This window comes from Hyla sarda, chromosome 2, assembly GCF_029499605.1.
Source record: "Hyla sarda isolate aHylSar1 chromosome 2, aHylSar1.hap1, whole genome shotgun sequence".
NCBI classification, from domain to species: domain Eukaryota; kingdom Metazoa; phylum Chordata; class Amphibia; order Anura; family Hylidae; genus Hyla; species Hyla sarda.
The window spans coordinates 447,483,154-447,500,448 of NC_079190.1; the positions used below are offsets into that span (position 1 = coordinate 447,483,154).

Below are 17,295 nucleotides of genomic sequence, written 5' to 3' on the forward strand. Positions count from 1 at the left end.
ACACACATATTATTAATATATAATAGATAATTCTCATTAGATTAGGGATGCCACTAATGATTATTCTCTTAATCGATTAGTTGGACTATTAGTGTTTCGATTGATGAACTAAATCGGATAAAAATAACCATAGTGAAGAAGAAGATCATTTGTTAGATTAGGGAGGGGATCGGAGTGAGGTCTTCTGTGTGCTTTAGGTAAGGGATGCATTGTGTGTAGAGAGGGTTTGTGGGGTTGGCTAGATGCTGAGAGGACGAGCTTTGTATTATATTTAAATACATATAATAATTATTTTAAACATACTTTTCTTTTTCTCTAGTGAGGGCTATATCCCCTCCTTGTTCCTTACCTGTGGCCTATTTGGTGAAGAGGGGGTCAGCACACACATTCCACTTCCTGCATCTATTACCAGTCTGGCCTATAGCACAGAGCCTGAATACTAGGGTAGGGCTGCAGCTAACGATTATTTTAATAATCGATTAGTTGCCGATTATTTCATCAATTAATCAGAAAAAAAAAATGTTAAAATGCCCAAAAAGTGGTTCAGCTGATTCTACTTAAAAATTATGTACAATGGCCATATTAAAAGGTTTCTAGCATGTGATGTGACCAAACAGCAGCAATTTTGGATTTGTTTTTTTACGTTTACGCCGGTTGCTGTCATTATTAATGATCCTGTACAGAATCCAGCGTAAATTTGATACTGCCACATGGGTAACTATCTGAACTATTAAAATAAAATGTTAATGATTCACTAATACTTAATTTTAATACTTCAGACAGTTAGCCATGCGGCAGTATCAGATATGTAAAAGAGCTAACTTTTTATATAGCACCCCTATACACATGGGGGTATGTGCAGACTGCAGAGCATTGCACCCGAACCATGTCTGTAGTACAGACTCTGTAGTACTACAAACACTAGGGTGCAAATTCTCTGCACCCCCCCCCCCATGTGTATAGCAGTGTATTTGTACTACATACACACTACTATACACATGGAGGTATGTGCAGAGCATTGCATCCTAGTGTCTGTACTACAGACACAAGGGTGCAATGCTCTGCACATACCCATATGGGTAAAGCGGTGTGCACTGCACACAGATATACACATAGGGGTATATGCAGAGCATTGCATCTTGGTGTATTTAGATGACACTAGGGTGCAATGCTCTGCAGATATCCCCCACGTGTGTCAATATGCAATGCGGCAGTAACAGTGGCAGGGCACATTAAACAGCAGGAAACTGGCCTACCAGCGGCAGTAGTACTGGCAGGTCCTCTAGGCCAGGCTGAGGCTCCATAAAATGGAGACACAATGTACAGAGCGTCCACAAGCGGTGGGGGAGGAGAGAAGTAGCAGCAGCAGAGGGTGGGACAGGGACTTGAACAGAGGATGCGGCGGTGCGGCCTAGCATCTGACCACGTGCCAGCAGCAGCCTTATGTGCCTGGACAACAAATCGGACGATTATTCGATAACGGGATCAGTCGGCAACTAATGTATGTTAACTTTAGAAAATGGCTGACCAACTTTTGTGGAGAATTCACACCGAGATGAGCCATAAATTGTCCTTCATGGCCAATCTTAGTGTGAATCCTCCACATCTATTATCTTAACCCCTGCATATTTGTGAGATGTAACCTGTGTCTTCTGCTTGTGAGCTTAGATTTGCTTTGGACTTGATAAAGGGAGGAATCCCGAAAGCTTCTCTACAAAATTCTGTTAGTCCAATAAAAAAGGTATTACAAGATACTGCAACACTTTTTATTTGCATCGATATGTGTGTGTACGTGTGCATAGATGACAATTACGTCACACTCCAATAGTATGGGTGCTCTAAGTAGGAATCCCAATCCTTAATATCAATGATAAAGTAGACTTGGCACACCACTGGTGCAGATAGGTGCGGTTGCAGTATAGAAGCAAGGAAACAGGACTTTTCAAATCAAAGTTCAGTGTTTTATTCACACTTGGCAAACAGCAAAAACGGTCTTAGATGCAGTTCAAAGAAAAAGAAACAGTCCACCTGCGTTCCTTAGGTGTTAGTTCACGCCATACGGCAATAAGCAAGTCTTTTGCAGGCCTCCAGGCAGGCTGCTCACCAGCTTCCAAACTTGGAGCAAATGCAGGGAAGATTCCAACATGCAAATTCCAGATAGCCACGCCCCCTCCATAGGCTTGCATTGAGGGGGCAGAGCATAACGTCACACGGGGCGGAGCCGTGACGTCACAATGCTCCGGCCCAGTGATCGACAGTAATCAGACCCGGAGCGAACACGCTCCGGGGTCTGATTTTAACGGGGTGTGGCGTGCAACATCACAGGGGTCCCCAACGGCAGGACCCCCGCAATCTGGCATCTTATCCCCTATCCTTTGGATAGGGGATAAGATGTCTAAGCGCCGGAGCACCCCTTTAAGGCCAACAAAAGACGGCCTGGATTGTGGGGAATGGCCCCCACCCTACACTTGACCATTCCCAGTAAGAGCCGTCCCGGACTGGCCTTCCAGCCATACTACGGCCACAGTGTCAATCTGCATCACCGCACAGACACTGAATAAATATCGGCCAGGAGCCTTGGTGTCACGTATCATATGCAAACCTTAACATTTTGGACTACATGAATGTGTTTGTCTAATGCAGTGTTTCCCAACCAGGGTGCCTCCTACTGTTGCAAAACTATAACTCCCAGCATGCCCGGACAGCCGTAGGCTGTCCGGGCATGCTGGGAGTTGTAGTTTTGCAACAGCTGATGCACCCTGGTTGGAAAACACTGGTCTAGTGTTTCCCAACCAGGATGGGAGTTGTAGTTTTGCAACAGCTGGAGACCCGTAGGATGGGCGATGCTGGACTACATCACCACCGTCTATACGTAATGGCTCTACAATGAGCTATGCTACATGTGTACATATGCAAATAAGCAGATACTAGATGTAGTTGTGATCAACAGGGTGCCTTACATGAAAGCAGAATGACTACATTCTTACTGTACAGCCAGTACACAATAGCCTGCCCCGCTGTGCTGTAACTGGCTGCTATATAAGTCTGCCACTCCTCCGTATACATAGCACAGCCCTGCAACAGGCAGGACCAGATTCCTGGCACTAACGTGAATGTGAAGCACTAGGTCATTCTTCCCCGATACTTCTAACTAGAACTTACGGTGCCTTTTATGGAACCATGACACCACGGGAACTTCTAGACTAAAAAAGGAAGAAAGTGACGACTACCATGAATTCATAACGGAGGACCACAACATCCAGAAGGGTAGGTGAATGAGACTTCTATGGACGGAAACAAGTGGGACGCTCCGAAAACTGCACAATTCTAGAAGGGAATGCGGAATAGAATGTTCGGGGGGAAGATTTATCAAAACCTGTCCAGAGGAAAAGTAGCTGAGTTGCCCATAGCAACCAATCAGATCGCTTCTTTCATTTTTCAGAGTCCTTTTCAAAAATTAAAGCAGCGAGCTGATTGGTTGCTATGGGCAACTCAGCAACCTTTTCAGGTTTTGATAAATCTCCCCCCTTCGTGTTCAGAGATAACTAAAGTCTATATAGGCTTTGCCGCACAATGTAATCTATTGTTCTCTGTTATCAGCCACGCTGACTGTAGTGTACTATTTAAAATGGGATTACGGACGAAAAGGCTAGAACATTCCTGCCCCCCGTGACCGCTACTTTATCTGATAATTTCCAGAAACTTCACATACTTAAGCTTCTTATATACAGTACTTACGATTCTTGTAGATGCAGCGACAGACTTAAACCAGCAGGTTACCAAGAACTTAGAGAAGGCTACAGGAGAACATAAATGTTATATTAAGGGGGCAAAGGTTTCTGCAGTAATATCAGGAAGTATTACTTTACTGAGAGAGTAGTGGATGCATGGAATAGCCTTCCTGCAGAAGTGGTCGCTGCAAATACAGTGAAGGAGATTAGGCATGCATGGCATAGGCATAAGGCTATCCTTCATATAAGATAGGGCTCGGGACTATTCATAGTATTCAGGATATTGGGCCGACTGGATTGGCTGAATAGTTCTTCTCTGCCAAGACATTCAAGGTTTCTAGGTCCCTGGGAGCTGCTAAATAATATAGAATAAAAAGAAATGTTACCATATGCAAAAAGTACAACATGCGGGATGGGGCAACAAGTGTGTAGCTTCTAGTGTGCGTCATATCTAGACTATGCCGGGATTGTTATCAGCAGGATGGAAAGATAGAGGCCATTAAAGGTTTATAGATATGTAAAATACTTAAGCCTGAAATCACACGTGGCATTTGTCGGTGCATTTTTGTGAGTTTTTGTGTGGCATAGGGGCGGATACAAAATACAGGAGATAAGTCAGACTTTACTTTACAATAAGGCTATGTGCATGCAGGGTTTTGTTCAGTTTTTTGAACAAAAAGAAGAAAAAAAGAAAATGAGAAAGATTTAACTATGGGAGAATAAATTGATGTCCCAAAACAAGGCAGTAATCAGCAGGTAATTTAGCCCAAAATACTTCCCAAATGAAGAATGCTGTATTTTTGGGTTAATGCTTTTGCTTCAGCCCAAAACAATAGGTACAAATACAACCAAATAACCTCCGGGGGAAAAAAAGGGCCAAAAAACGCAAAGAAACCATGAAATTGTCAGACAGTTTTTTGCTTAAAAAAAAAAAAATTAATAATTTTAAGCCATGAAATATGGCTCAGAACTCTGCATATCACCTTAAAGGCAGCCACATAAGAACTATCTTTCCCGATACCTCCATACACATGAACACTCGGGGGGGTTAAGCTGCTGCCAGACTCCTGTCAAAGACAGTATTTATAGTCATCATGACCGATCCTTCTCTCCCCCAACATTATCTTCGTCAGGAGGACCCCATAAACATTGGCATCACATATCTAACCATCTGCATTAAGGATCAGTTAAAAGTTACAGATTCCATCACATCTTGCTGAAAAATCGCTGCAGCATCCTGCACCATTGTTCTGATTCCATGATGGAACCAAATGGACACAAAGTCATTGGCTATTAGCGTCTCTGGATCCATTACAGCCCAAACTCCCTTTTTCTCAACATATACTGGCGGCTTACAACCCAAATGTGATGGGAATCAAGCCCACATTTAGTATTTTGGTTAGTAGGTGCTCCTCATTTGGATCAGTATTCTTATCCAAAACAAGAACTAGGTCTGTATAACAGAAAAAAAGGTGAAAATGTGTACAAATATAGTTTTTCTTGTGTTTTGGACTCGCTCCTGATTTTGGCTAAAATACTGACCAAAATACACATTAGGTACTTTGTATTAAAATAGTAATTGTGAACCCAGCCTATGACCCCTACTGATCAGGAGAAAAGGAAGCCCATGTCCAACACACATGCCTCCAGGCAGCGGGGAATAGAAATAAGAAAACCTGTCTTTATAGCCTTGGGGGTAGTAATAGAGATTAAAGGAGTAGTCCAGTGGTGATTCAGTGGTGAGCAACTTATCCCCTATCCTAAGGATAGGGGATAAGTTGCAGATCGCGGGGGGTCCGACCGTTGGGGCCCCCCCGAGATCTCCTGTATGGAGCCCCGACAGCCGGCGGGAAGGGGGCGTGTCGACCTCCGCACGAGGCGGCAGCCGACACGCCCCCTCAATACAACTCTATGGCAGAGCCGAAGCGCTGCCTTCGGCAATCTCCGGCTCTGCCATAGAGATGTATTGAGAGGGCGTGTCGGCCGCCGCTTCGTGCGGGGGTCGACACCCGCTATCTCGGCGGAGAGCCGGGGCCCCGTACATGGAGAGATCGCAGGGGGCCCCAGCGGTCGGACCCCCCGCGATCTCAAACTTATCTCCTATCCTTAGGATAGGGGATAAGTTTTTCACCACTGGACTACCCCTTTAAGCCTTGTTCAGACAGTGCTCACTTTTTTTTTAAAATAAATAAGCCCTTTAGAGCAAACAGAGCAGATCAGTTTTGGGTTTGGAGGAAGAGCATGATCCATTAAGGCTGGGACTACACAGCGAGTTTGGTCATGTGACGTCACACATAATGTTAGTAAATAAAGCGGCAGTGTAACATGCGCCATAGCTCGAATGTGACATGAGTCGCAAACAATCCATCCTTGATAGATTTATGGTCACATGCAACTTTGCCACCATTGACTTCAATGTGATTTCTGGATTCCAAATGTGGCACTTATATTCTCTATAGTTCCAATGAACCGGACTTGAACAGTTTTGTATTCACTGTGTATGTTCTCAAAAGGAAGTGATGCGGTTGTGTAGAGCAGTGTTTTGGAAAACACTGGCGTAAAGGAACCCTTCAGCAGTTTCATGCTGCCTGAACCACTAGCAGCATGAAACAGAGACAGGCTCACAATTTACTATGATTTATTCTGAACCACTGTGACATTTCAGAAAATTAGTTACTGTCTAGGAACGGGGCTACGAAGTTACCGGGGTGATCCCAGTCAGCTGTTACTAACCCTGTCGGGCTTGATTTAACCCTTACTAACCCTGTTGTGCTACATCTTTCCCTATATACAACTGACCTGTCAATCAAGATGGGAGCAGCCACCTGGGCTATAATTCCTCTCAAATGCTGGATGGTTTTCATGCTGCCTGTGATTCCGACAGCAAAAACTATGCAAAATAAAGAGTAATGCTCACCTTACCAATTCTATGTCGATCCTATGCTGACTCTTCATTTGTCTCCTGCCAGTCTTCATTCATTGAGCTCTAGTGATAATGTGACCATGACAGCCAATCACTGGAGGGAGCAGGGACGTATATACGCCGCTAAGGTCACCACTGTGGCCAAGGATTGTTGCAGTGGTCATGTGTCATGTCCACCCAACATCACTGCAGCCAAGTAAACTAAGACTGGAGGAACCAGGAAAGTGTCTGAACTGGGTCAGCAGAGGATGAGTGAGAGTAGAGCCTTTCTATTATATTACAGTGGCTTAATCTTAAATAAATAAAAAAAAGTCACACTGAAATAATCTTAGGCTGGCATCACACACAGTGCTTTTGGAAAACGGCCACTGCAGTTTTTGAGTCAAAGCCAGGAGTTGATTCAAAAAGGAATAAACACTTAAAAAGGAAGGACATATAAAGTTCCGCCCAGACAGTAATGGACATGCTTAGTTTGGGGCTAAATGGATGTGTTGCGAGTCAACCGTAACATAGGTAAGTGTAGGTTCACTTTTCTCCCTCTCACACATCAGTTACCCCCACTCATGAAACTACAATTTCCTGCATCCCTGTGAAGAATGATCACCTTTCCACCCAGCAGTCACTCCTCCTATTGAATCAGACCGGCTCCCTTTCAACACCTGACTAGTGATGTAATGTCTCAGGCCGCACAGTAACCTGGAAAATCCTGAGACCACAATAATTTTGTTTGCTTCTAAAGATGAACATTGGGGCAAAGATCACATAAGAAATGTGAGACCATCCAATCAAATACAGGTACAGGCATTATATTATGAAATACACAAATTTTATAGCCCCTGTAGCATAGTAAAAATTAGTAAAATTATAATCCTGGAATACCCCTTTACCTCAAAATCTGCAGTAGATGTTTTCCAGAAAACTGCCATATGTTGTTATGTCAGCCTTAATAAGCAACATCCATTCTATATAAAGCCAATCTCTGCCAATGTTAAATTGCGTTTAAAATACAAAAAATTACTTCTGTGGGCTATGGGATCCATGTGGTGCTCATGTACAGGGACAGAAAAAATACCATAAACTTTGTTTCCAAAACCTGTGTTGCACAGCCCATTTGTTACCAGGTAGAACACCCCATACTACAGACGGTAGATATTTGCTATGCAATTAAATACAGATCACAAATTCCATAAATTCTCTGCATGCCTACATTGTAAATTCACCCAGAGGATCCACAGGGGAACGGGATGTAGTCCAAGTTTATAGTACCTGTGCTGCGGTAATTCTCCATGTTCTTCCTGTATCTGCTGCTCCCTGTCCTAACGAATGTGCCCAGCTGAATTACAACGCTGGAGGAACTCTCTAAAGAGGTGCTATCATTTACTATAGGCTACTTTACTAATATGACCACAAGTCCCAGCGCAGCCACAGATCTAATAACCCAGACAGATAGCTTCACCTACAATACCAGTTTTGGTCAACAGACTTTCAGCTGGGTCAGGACTTGTGGCTGTAATAAGGACACAAATACAGTGGGGCAAAAAAGTATTTAGTCAGCCACCAACTGTGCAAGTTCTCCCACTTAAAAAGATGAGAGGCCTGTAATTTTGTAATTTGAGAGACATAATGAGAAAGAAAATCCATATTTTGCCATCAAATCCATGCAAATTATGTTGGAAAATAAGTATATGGTCAATAACAAAAGTTAATCTCAATACTTTGTTATATACCCTTTGTTGGCAATGACAGAGGTCAAACATTTTCTGTAAGTCTTCACAAGGTTTTCACACCCTGTTGCTGGTATTTTGGCCCATTCCTCCATGCAGATCTCCTCTAGGGCAGTAATGTTTTGGGGCTGTCGCTGGTCAACACAGACTTTCAACTCCCTCCAAAGGTTTTCTATGGGGTTCAGATCGGGAGACTGGCTAGGCCACTGCAGGACCTTGAAATGCTTCTTAGAAATCCACTCCTTAATTTCCTGGGCAGTGTGTCTGGGATCATTGTCATACTGAAATACCCAGCCACGTTTCATCTTCAATGCCCTTGCTGATGGAAGGAAGTTTTCACTCATAATCTCACTATACATGGCCCCATTCATTCTTTCCTTTACGCGGATTAGTCGTCCTGGTCCCTTAGCAGAAAAACAGCCCCAAAGCATGATGTTTCCACCCCCATGCTTCACAGTAGGTATGGTGTTCTTTGGATGCAAATCAGCATTTTTTCTCCTCCAAACACTAAGAGTTGAGTTTTTACCAAAAAGTTCTACTTTGGTTTCATCGGACCATGTGACATTCTCCCAATACCCTTCTGGATCATCCAAATGCTCTCTAGAAAACTTCAGACAGGCCCGGACATATACTGGCTTAAGCAGGGTGACACGTCTGGCACTGCATGATTTGAGTCCCTGGCAGCGTAGTGTTACTGATGGTAGCCTTTGTTACTTTGGTCCCAGCTCTCTGCAGGTCATTCACTAGGTCCATTCTGTGTGGTTCTGGGATTTTTGCTCACCGTTCTTGTGATCATTTTGACACCACGCGGTGAGATCTTGCGTGGAGCCCCAGATCGAGGGAGATTATTAGTGGTCTTTTATGTCTTCCATTTTCTAATAATTTCTCCCACAGTTGGTTTCTTCACACCAAGCTGGTTGCCTATTGCAGATTCAGTCTTCCCAGCCCGGTGCAGGTCTACAATTTTGTTTCTGGTGTCCTTCGACAGCTCTTTGGTCTTGGCCATAGTGGAGTTTGGAGTGTGACTGTTTGAGGTTGTGGACAAGTGTCTTTTATGCTGATAAGTTCAAACAGGTGCCATTAATACAGGTAACGAGTGGAGGACAGAGGAGGCACTTAAAGAAGAAGTTACAAGTCTGTGAGAGCCAGAAATCTTGCTTGTTTGTAGGTGACTAAATACTTCTACTCCACCATAATTTGCAAATAAATTCTTTGAAAATCAGACAATGATTTTATGGATTTTTTTTTTCTCATTATGTCTCTCATAGTTGAGGTATACCTATGATGAAAATTACAGACCTATCTCGTTTTTAAGTGGGAGAACTTGCACAATTGATGGCTGACTAAATACTTTCTTGCCCCACTGTATATAGCATCTTCGGCTCAACTTAAATCAGGCTTGTGCAGGAAGAGCTGAAGTGCTGATGGCCTGCACAAAAGCAAAACCTTTGACAAACCACACAGACATGTGTGCTTCATTCCTAGGCCCTCATTCAGTCTCATTGCAGGAGTCGTGCTTGATTCCCTATGGAAGATGCTGAAAATGGCTGAATTCGCCACCATTCACACAAGTCCCCGTTCTCAATATTGCAGCGGGTCGCCCACACCCCTGTGATCAGATAGTTATCCCCTATCCTGCGGGAAAACACTTTTAAAAAGACTTTTACAACAAAATTAAAGTGGACCAGTTCGCATAAAAACATGGATGCAAATTAGCCCATGGGTAGATAGGACTAGTCAATAGGATTCTGGGCAAGTTTATTTTTATCCACTTTCCAGTGCGGATATAAAAAGGCTCAAAAGCCAAGGGGCCATTCTCCATCGCAGCAAAAAAAGACCATGAAAGTCCCATCCATGTCCTTTTTTTTTTATCATTGTCCCTTTATCATTTTATCATTGGCAACTTGCATGCCCCTACCCTGTTTGACTGACAGTCAATACATAAAGTGGATATGGAATGAACTTACCTGGGCTCTTGTTGTGCTGGGGAATGGCCCCTTTGAGTTTCATTTGTATAAGAAGAAAAAGGCTTATAACTGAGCACTGGAAAGGAGATATAAAAAGGTATGCCTGAAATCCTGATGACTAGTCATATAAGCTTATTTACACCCCTGATTTCCTAATGACAGGTCATAGATGCTTATGTAGTCTCCCCCATATCTTTCAGGAATAGTTAGCATGTTCTGTGTGGTTAGCTAAGGAATGTGTGACTGCTATGCCCTTCACTACTAACTGGACAGCATGATAAGCACACTAAAGAAATAAGGAATAGGAAATGCACACAATACAATTCTATCACTGAGGTATAGGATAGGGGATAGCTAGGTCATTAAACTGCTAGGACCCCCACCGATCAATTGCCACACACCCCTCCATCACCCCAAAATAAACTGAGCGGTATCACGCATGCTGGGCCACCATTCCATTAGTTCTTTGTGGGTTCTTTTGAACAGTGCTGAGTTCAGTGCTCTGCAATGCTTGGAAGACCCATAGAGAATAAAAGGAGTGGCGCTCAAGCATGCATGTTTCCTCTCAATTTCACTCGGGAGACAACGGACCTTCGTTCTTGCGATCGGTGGGGGTCCTAACAATCACTGATCAGCTAGTTACCAGTTTAATCTTGGGGTAGCAGCTTTAAAAATGTCCTTTATAGTGTGAAGTGGAGTTGCAAACTACACTCCCCATGGATGGTGGCGGGCTTGATGGGAATTTATTAGTAAAGGCAGTTGGGAAGTGCCTACAACAGCAGGGTCACCCGCACCAGCTGCTGTATGTGCCCTGCCCCCTTGACGTATGTGCACTACCAACCCATATATTCAGGTAAGGCTGGGTTCACATCCCTTTTGGGCATTACGGGACCACATACGGCTGGGGGGAGCTAAAACCGGGTGCTCCAGTATCCCTGCCGTATGCGGCCCATATGTAATGTATGTCAATGAGCCGACTGGAGTGAAACCCTGACTTTGGTCGGCTCTTTTTTGCCCCGTATGCGGTTTTCCCACCGGACCTAAAACCGTGGTCCCCCCAGCCATTTGCAGTCCCGAATTGCCCAAAACGTGATGTGAACCCAGCCTAACCCTGCTGTCAGTTTCCCTGTAAAGATACTTCATAGAGCAGTGTTTTCCAAACCGTGTATGTCTCCAGCTGTTGCAAAACCACAACTCCTAGCATGCCCAGCCAGCCTTCTGGCCCCGCCCCTTAAAAAGTCTGTGCAAGTCCCTGCTAAATGCCATACTTGGTGGTCCTGCCTAGAGGCGCAGCAAATTTAAGATGTAACATCATTGCCACTGTGTCGGGCCCAATTTGCGAGTTAGTATGTCTTTTGGGGGGGGGGGGGGAATCAGCCAGGCAGACATGTGCGCTTCACTCCCGGGTACTCATTCTGTCCCACTGCAGGAGTCCGGCTTGACTCTCGATGGGAGCTGCTGGAATACACCACAATTCTCATAAAGAGCCGGGTCAGTGGTCCCCATTCTCAATATTGTAGGGGACCCCAGCAGTCGGTCACTGTCCTCATCCCCCCCCCCCACCTCCATGATCAGATGGTTAGCCACTATCCTGGGGGATCAGCCACTTCGAATGCTATATTTAAATTGCCACAATTAATTCTCTTAGCTGCACTTTTATTATACATTTAGCATCTCAATGGACAAACCTGAATTTATTGACCATGTTATTAGGGGTAACGTCACTATGCTCAATAAGAAAAATACCTGCCTTCACTTCTGACACCTTGACCAATTTTGAGAAGATCTGGCAACAATAGCTGTAATGGATGTATGCCCCAGATATGTCTTATGTGAGATTAGTATAGAGTCCTACTCTATTTGATCATTCTTTTACTGTCCAGGTTATCTTGTTCTATGTTGCTATGATGTATATTGTGCAGAGTTCATTTAAATTTTTTTGTATTTGGTACCTAGTACCTCTGGATTGATATCTTGCTTTATTACCTTTGGTGTTTTTTTGTTTTGTTTTTTCAATTATTGCCGCAAGTTGCGTATATACAGCGTCTTGCCTGGCAAGAGTAAATTAAAAGTTTAACATTTCCTATAGTTTGGTTTCTACAGGTCCTCTGCAAATTGTGTTTTACACAGTAGCAGACGGCAAAAAAAAAACCTGCAGTCTCATACTTTCTTTCATACTGAGGACAGGTAGGTGAGAATATAGCTGCAGAATCAGACTACACCGTCTTTTTGTTGTCTGTTACCGTGGAGACACAATCTGCACAGGAACTGTAGAGTCGAAACTGTAATACATTTTCAAATAAGGTCTATTGAAAAGTTGCTTTACTTTTCATTTTACGTGCCTTTACAAAAAAATAAAAAATTTGTAATAATATATATATATATATATATATATATATATATATATATATATATATATCAGATACAGGCGCAGCACTCCAACAAAATAAGTGATTCAATATCTCATGTCAGCATTACAAAGTTTCAGCTCCTCCTGGAGCCTTTTTCAAGCTTGAAAAAGGCTCCAGGAGGAGCTGAAACGTTGTAATGCTGACATGAGATATTGAATCACTTATTTTGTTGGAGAGCTGCGCCTGTATATGGTTCTTATCTTGGATGGACTCTGATCAAGTCCTTTGGGACGCTGGCGCCAATTTTTTGGTTTGACTGGATAAGTAGTGCTGCTTTATTATGGGATTATATATATTATATATATATATATATATATATATATATATATATATATATATATACATACATACACACACATACACACACACATACCTCTGTAAGCATGACCATAGTCTTTAAAGGGGTACTCCACCCCTAGACATCCAATCCCCGTGATCTTCAAGCAGTCACCCGGCATTTTGGACATCACGCCCCCTCCCATAGGCATGAATGGAGGAGGCGTGGTGTGATGACACGGCCACAGTTGGTGAAGTGGAAAAAAAAACTGTGACCCGAAGCCGAATGTGACCTGAGCTCAGCGCTCTCAATCCTTCTGAGTGCTGATCGCTGTTAGGATTAGGGGTTTGTGGTTTGAATTAAGGGTAAGGGTTAGGATTAAAGGGGTATTCCAGGCAAAACCTTTTTTTATATAAATTAACTGGCTCCGGAAAGTTAAACAGATTTGTAAATTACTTCTATTAAAAAATCTTAATCCTTCCAATAGTTATTAACTTCTGAAGTTTTCTGTCTAACTGCTCTGTCCCGGGAGCTGTGCATGATGGGAGAATATCCCCATGGAAACTGCACAGCTGCCGGGACGTGAGTCATCAGAGAGCAGTTAGACAGAAAACAACAACTCAACTTCAGAAGCTAATAACTATTGGAAGGATTAAGATTTAAGTAATTTACAAATCTGTTTAACTTTCCGGAGCCAGTTGATACATTAAAAAAAAGTTTTGGCCTGGAATACCCCTTTAAGGTTTAGGATTGGTTGTAAGGGTTAGTATTAGGGATAAGGGTTAGGATTAGGGTTAAGGCGTGAGAGGGAGCCGGATGTAAAGCAGAAACAGTTTTTTTTTCATTACACGGCTGAACTCAGCGATCTGGACATGATGTTCAGAACACCGGGTGATTGCATGGAGATATCGAGGGGGCCCAGCGGCCGGACCCCCCTGATCAGACATCTTCTCCCCTATCCTTTGGATAGGGGATAAGATGTCTAGGGGTGGAGTACCGATGCCCCTCTTATGGAGTTTTTGGCAGAAGAATGTGTTTGTGTCTGGTAAAGTGAAATCAGACTCTCTCAGGCGCTTATTAGTAGCACAAGTTTACATTCACATGCCCTTCAACTGAACTTTATTCTGGGTCACCAGCTTTTGCCAGGATATCATAAACTAATGTTAGTTGATGTGGAGAGAGGAATAAATCAGGATTAAGTGATATGCCCAGTCACATATGTCCTGTGGCCAAATGTCACAGTAGTAAGGCCTAAAGACCAATATGCCATTATCGTTAACTATGTTGAGAAAAACATAAATAGGGCAATGAAAGCACACAATACAGCGGTCCCTGAAACCAACACTATAAGGTTATATAGGTTGGTCATGGTCCGAGTGTTCAGACACCGACCAACTGCTAGAACGAGTGGGGAGAGAAATGTGCTTCTATCGGCCACATGGTACAGAGCTTGGCAAGAACGTGATTGGTTGGCATTTTTTATTTTTTATTGACAGTGCCATTAAGCTACAATCACCTCCTGTTACATATAAAACTGACCATACACTTCAGATAGCAGTCAGCTGTGGGTTCAGCAGCTCTCTCTTCCAATCTCCCCATAGACATGAATTCTTTGCTGAGCAAGAACATATTCTAAATAAGGAGGGGATAGGAAGCTGCTGTCAGACACCTTTCCCCTAAAAACAAAGTATCAGGCATGTTGAAATCCAACATGCCTTTACCATTCTATTCCTCCACTTCTGCCTTTTGAGAGGGGAGGAATGAAGAGAAGCCAAGAAGTCACTACTTACAATAGACAGTCAGCTGGTCCTGGCAGGATTGGACACGTTTTTACTAATGTGTATGGAAGCCTTTAGTCTTTTCAGGTTTGGCCGACTACAGGATTTACTTTCGAGACCTCATTTTTTTTTCAAATCTCTCCATTTCTTTTGCCTATTTTGAAGGCTTTAAAATAAAGGGACTAGTCCATCATAGAATTAGAGTTTTAACCTTTTCAGTCTTGTCAAAAATGTTGTAACAAGAGCTCAAAAACGGTATATATAAATATATCTATCAGCCATGTTATTTGAGAAAGTTCAGGTTGTCCCCCCCAGTTTTGAGCAATAGTGGGTGCTTTCTGAATCCAATAGAACAACGCAAGGGCATCAACAAGATGTGCCCCACTGACTGGCTATTGATGGTTTATCCTAAGAACAGATCCTTAAATGGGTACTCTGGCCATAAGACATCTCATCCCCGGCGCTGGGGACCCTCACAATCTCTCATGCAGCACAAAAAACTTCACATTTGTCCTCAGGTTGTGTGTAGTTTTGCAGCTCAGTTCCATTCAAGTGAATGGAGCCAAGTTGTTATACCACGCACAACCTGTTGACAGAAGTGGGGCTGTTTTTATTTTAAAGAAATTTGCCCTGTTTTTCTATTTCTGGATAACCCCTTTAATATTAAAGGGGTACTCCAACCCTAAGACAAAGGATAGGGGATAAGATATCTGATCACGGGGGTCCAGACACTGGGGACCCCGCAATCTCTCATGCAGCACCCATCTGTATGAGCTGCACACCAGCGCTGGAGGCTCAGAGTCTGAAGCCTCACGACTATGGGGCCGGAGTATTGTGACGTCATCACGCCCCACCCCCTCAATGCATGCAAGTCTATGGGAGCGGGCGTGACAGCACGACACTCCGGCTCCGTAGTCATGAGGTTTCAGACTCTGAGCCTCCAGTGCTGGCGTGCAGCTCACACAGGTGGGTGCTGCATGAGAGATTGCGGGGGTCCCCAGCGGCAAGACCCCCACGATCAGACATCTTATCCCCTATCCTTTGGATAGGGGATAAGATGTCTTAGGGCCGGAGTACCCCTTTGATATTAAAGGGGTTATCCAGAAATAGAAAAACAGAGGAAATTTCTTTAAAATAAAAACAGCCCCACTTCTGTCGACATGTTGTGCGTGGTAAAACAACTTGGCTCCGTTCACTTGAATGCAACTGAGCTGCAAAACTACACACAACCTGAGGACAAATGTGGTGACGTTTTTTGAAGAAATAAGCTGTTTTTTCTAAGGCTGGATAACCCCTTTAAAGTCATGAAAACCCCCTTTAATGCTAGAAATCTAAGTAAGGACCTGATAACTGCAGTATGTAGTAACATGTCTTTTGTTTCCTTTTGACATCTAGAACTCAGGCACTTTTACGACTGGATTATTCTACAAATCAGTTAAAAGATGAAGGATCGTCTTCAGGAGTTAATGCAAAAAGCCAAAGAGCTGGAAGAGTCCAAGGAAAAGGAGGACCCCAGAGAAGAGGCTATTGATATCCAGCAACAAGCTGTTGTCTTTGAGAGAGAGCCTGTCATTGAAAGCTACTTACACGAAATAAGAAAACTCCAAAATGCTATTACAGACCTATCGGAAAATGTAGTAAAGTTTGGACAACAACAAAAAGTTCTTATCTCCTCTATGAGAAGATTCAGCGTGCTAAAAAAAGAAAGCGATGTAACAAAGGACATCAAGGTCCAAGCAGAAAGCATTAAAAAACGCTTGGACACCTTATCACTGGATATTCAGAAAGCGGAAACTGAAACAGGGTCATCATCTAGTCTTACCAGGATCCTAAAAAATCACCATGCCGCCCTGTTCAGAAGCTTCCAATCCGTCATGTTCCGCTATAATGAAGCGATTATGGTCAAGCAGGCCAAATGTAAAACATTCATTGTAAGACAACTAGAAGTCGCTGGCAAGGATATCAGTGAGGAGGAAGTGAACAACATGGTGGATCAGGGCAAATGGGATGTCTTCAACGAGAACCTTCTGACGGATGTCAAGATTACCAAAGGGAAGCTGAATGAGATCGAGCAGAGACACAAGGAACTGATCAGCTTAGAGAATCAGATAAGAGATTTAAGAGACATTTTTCTTGAAATTTATGTTTTAGTAGATGAACAAGGAGAGGCTTTAAACAACATAGAAATGGCTACGAAGGGCACCGAGGAATATGTCCAAAGGACCAATGAGAAGTTTAAGTTAGCTGTGAAATACAAGAAGAAAAATCCATGCAAAACCTTGTTCTGCTGCTGTTGTCCATGTTGTTGATGGGTTACTTGACTTTGGCTGCTGTATACATTGCGTTATCTTTTATAAGCTACAGATTTGTTTATACTGTATATACATATATATTATATTTTTTTACGTAGTTTGTGTTGCAAAATAAAATGTATTGCCATGTAAGGAGACATTTGTATACTGGTGACTTATTAAAAGTAGGCAT

The 17,295-nt window shown here is 43.1% G+C and overlaps 2 protein-coding genes across 5 annotated transcripts in view; one reads left to right on the forward strand and one right to left on the reverse strand.

Moving 5' to 3' along the window:
* Positions 1-17,295, reverse strand: part of ARL13B (ADP ribosylation factor like GTPase 13B) — a 61,598-nt gene that overhangs the window by 18,668 nt on the left and 25,635 nt on the right. The gene's annotated exons all lie outside the window — the stretch shown is intronic.
* STX19 (syntaxin 19) lies at positions 3,039-17,292 on the forward strand. 2 transcript variants are annotated; one of them, XM_056559341.1, is made up of 2 exons: positions 3,039-3,267; positions 16,207-17,292. In XM_056559341.1, exon 2 carries the CDS (start codon positions 16,254-16,256, stop codon positions 17,118-17,120), a length of 867 nt encoding a protein of 288 aa, XP_056415316.1. In that variant the 5' UTR covers positions 3,039-3,267; positions 16,207-16,253; the 3' UTR covers positions 17,121-17,292. The 2 variants fall into 2 exon arrangements, with proteins under 2 accessions (XP_056415316.1, XP_056415317.1); XM_056559342.1 differs by lacking the exon at positions 3,039-3,267 and adding an exon at positions 13,599-13,696.

Excerpts from the sequence above, each read along its gene's own strand:
- STX19 (XM_056559341.1), top strand. The coding sequence starts at position 16,254 with ATGAAGGATCGTCTTCAGGAGTTAATGCAAAAAGCCAAAGAGCTGGAA.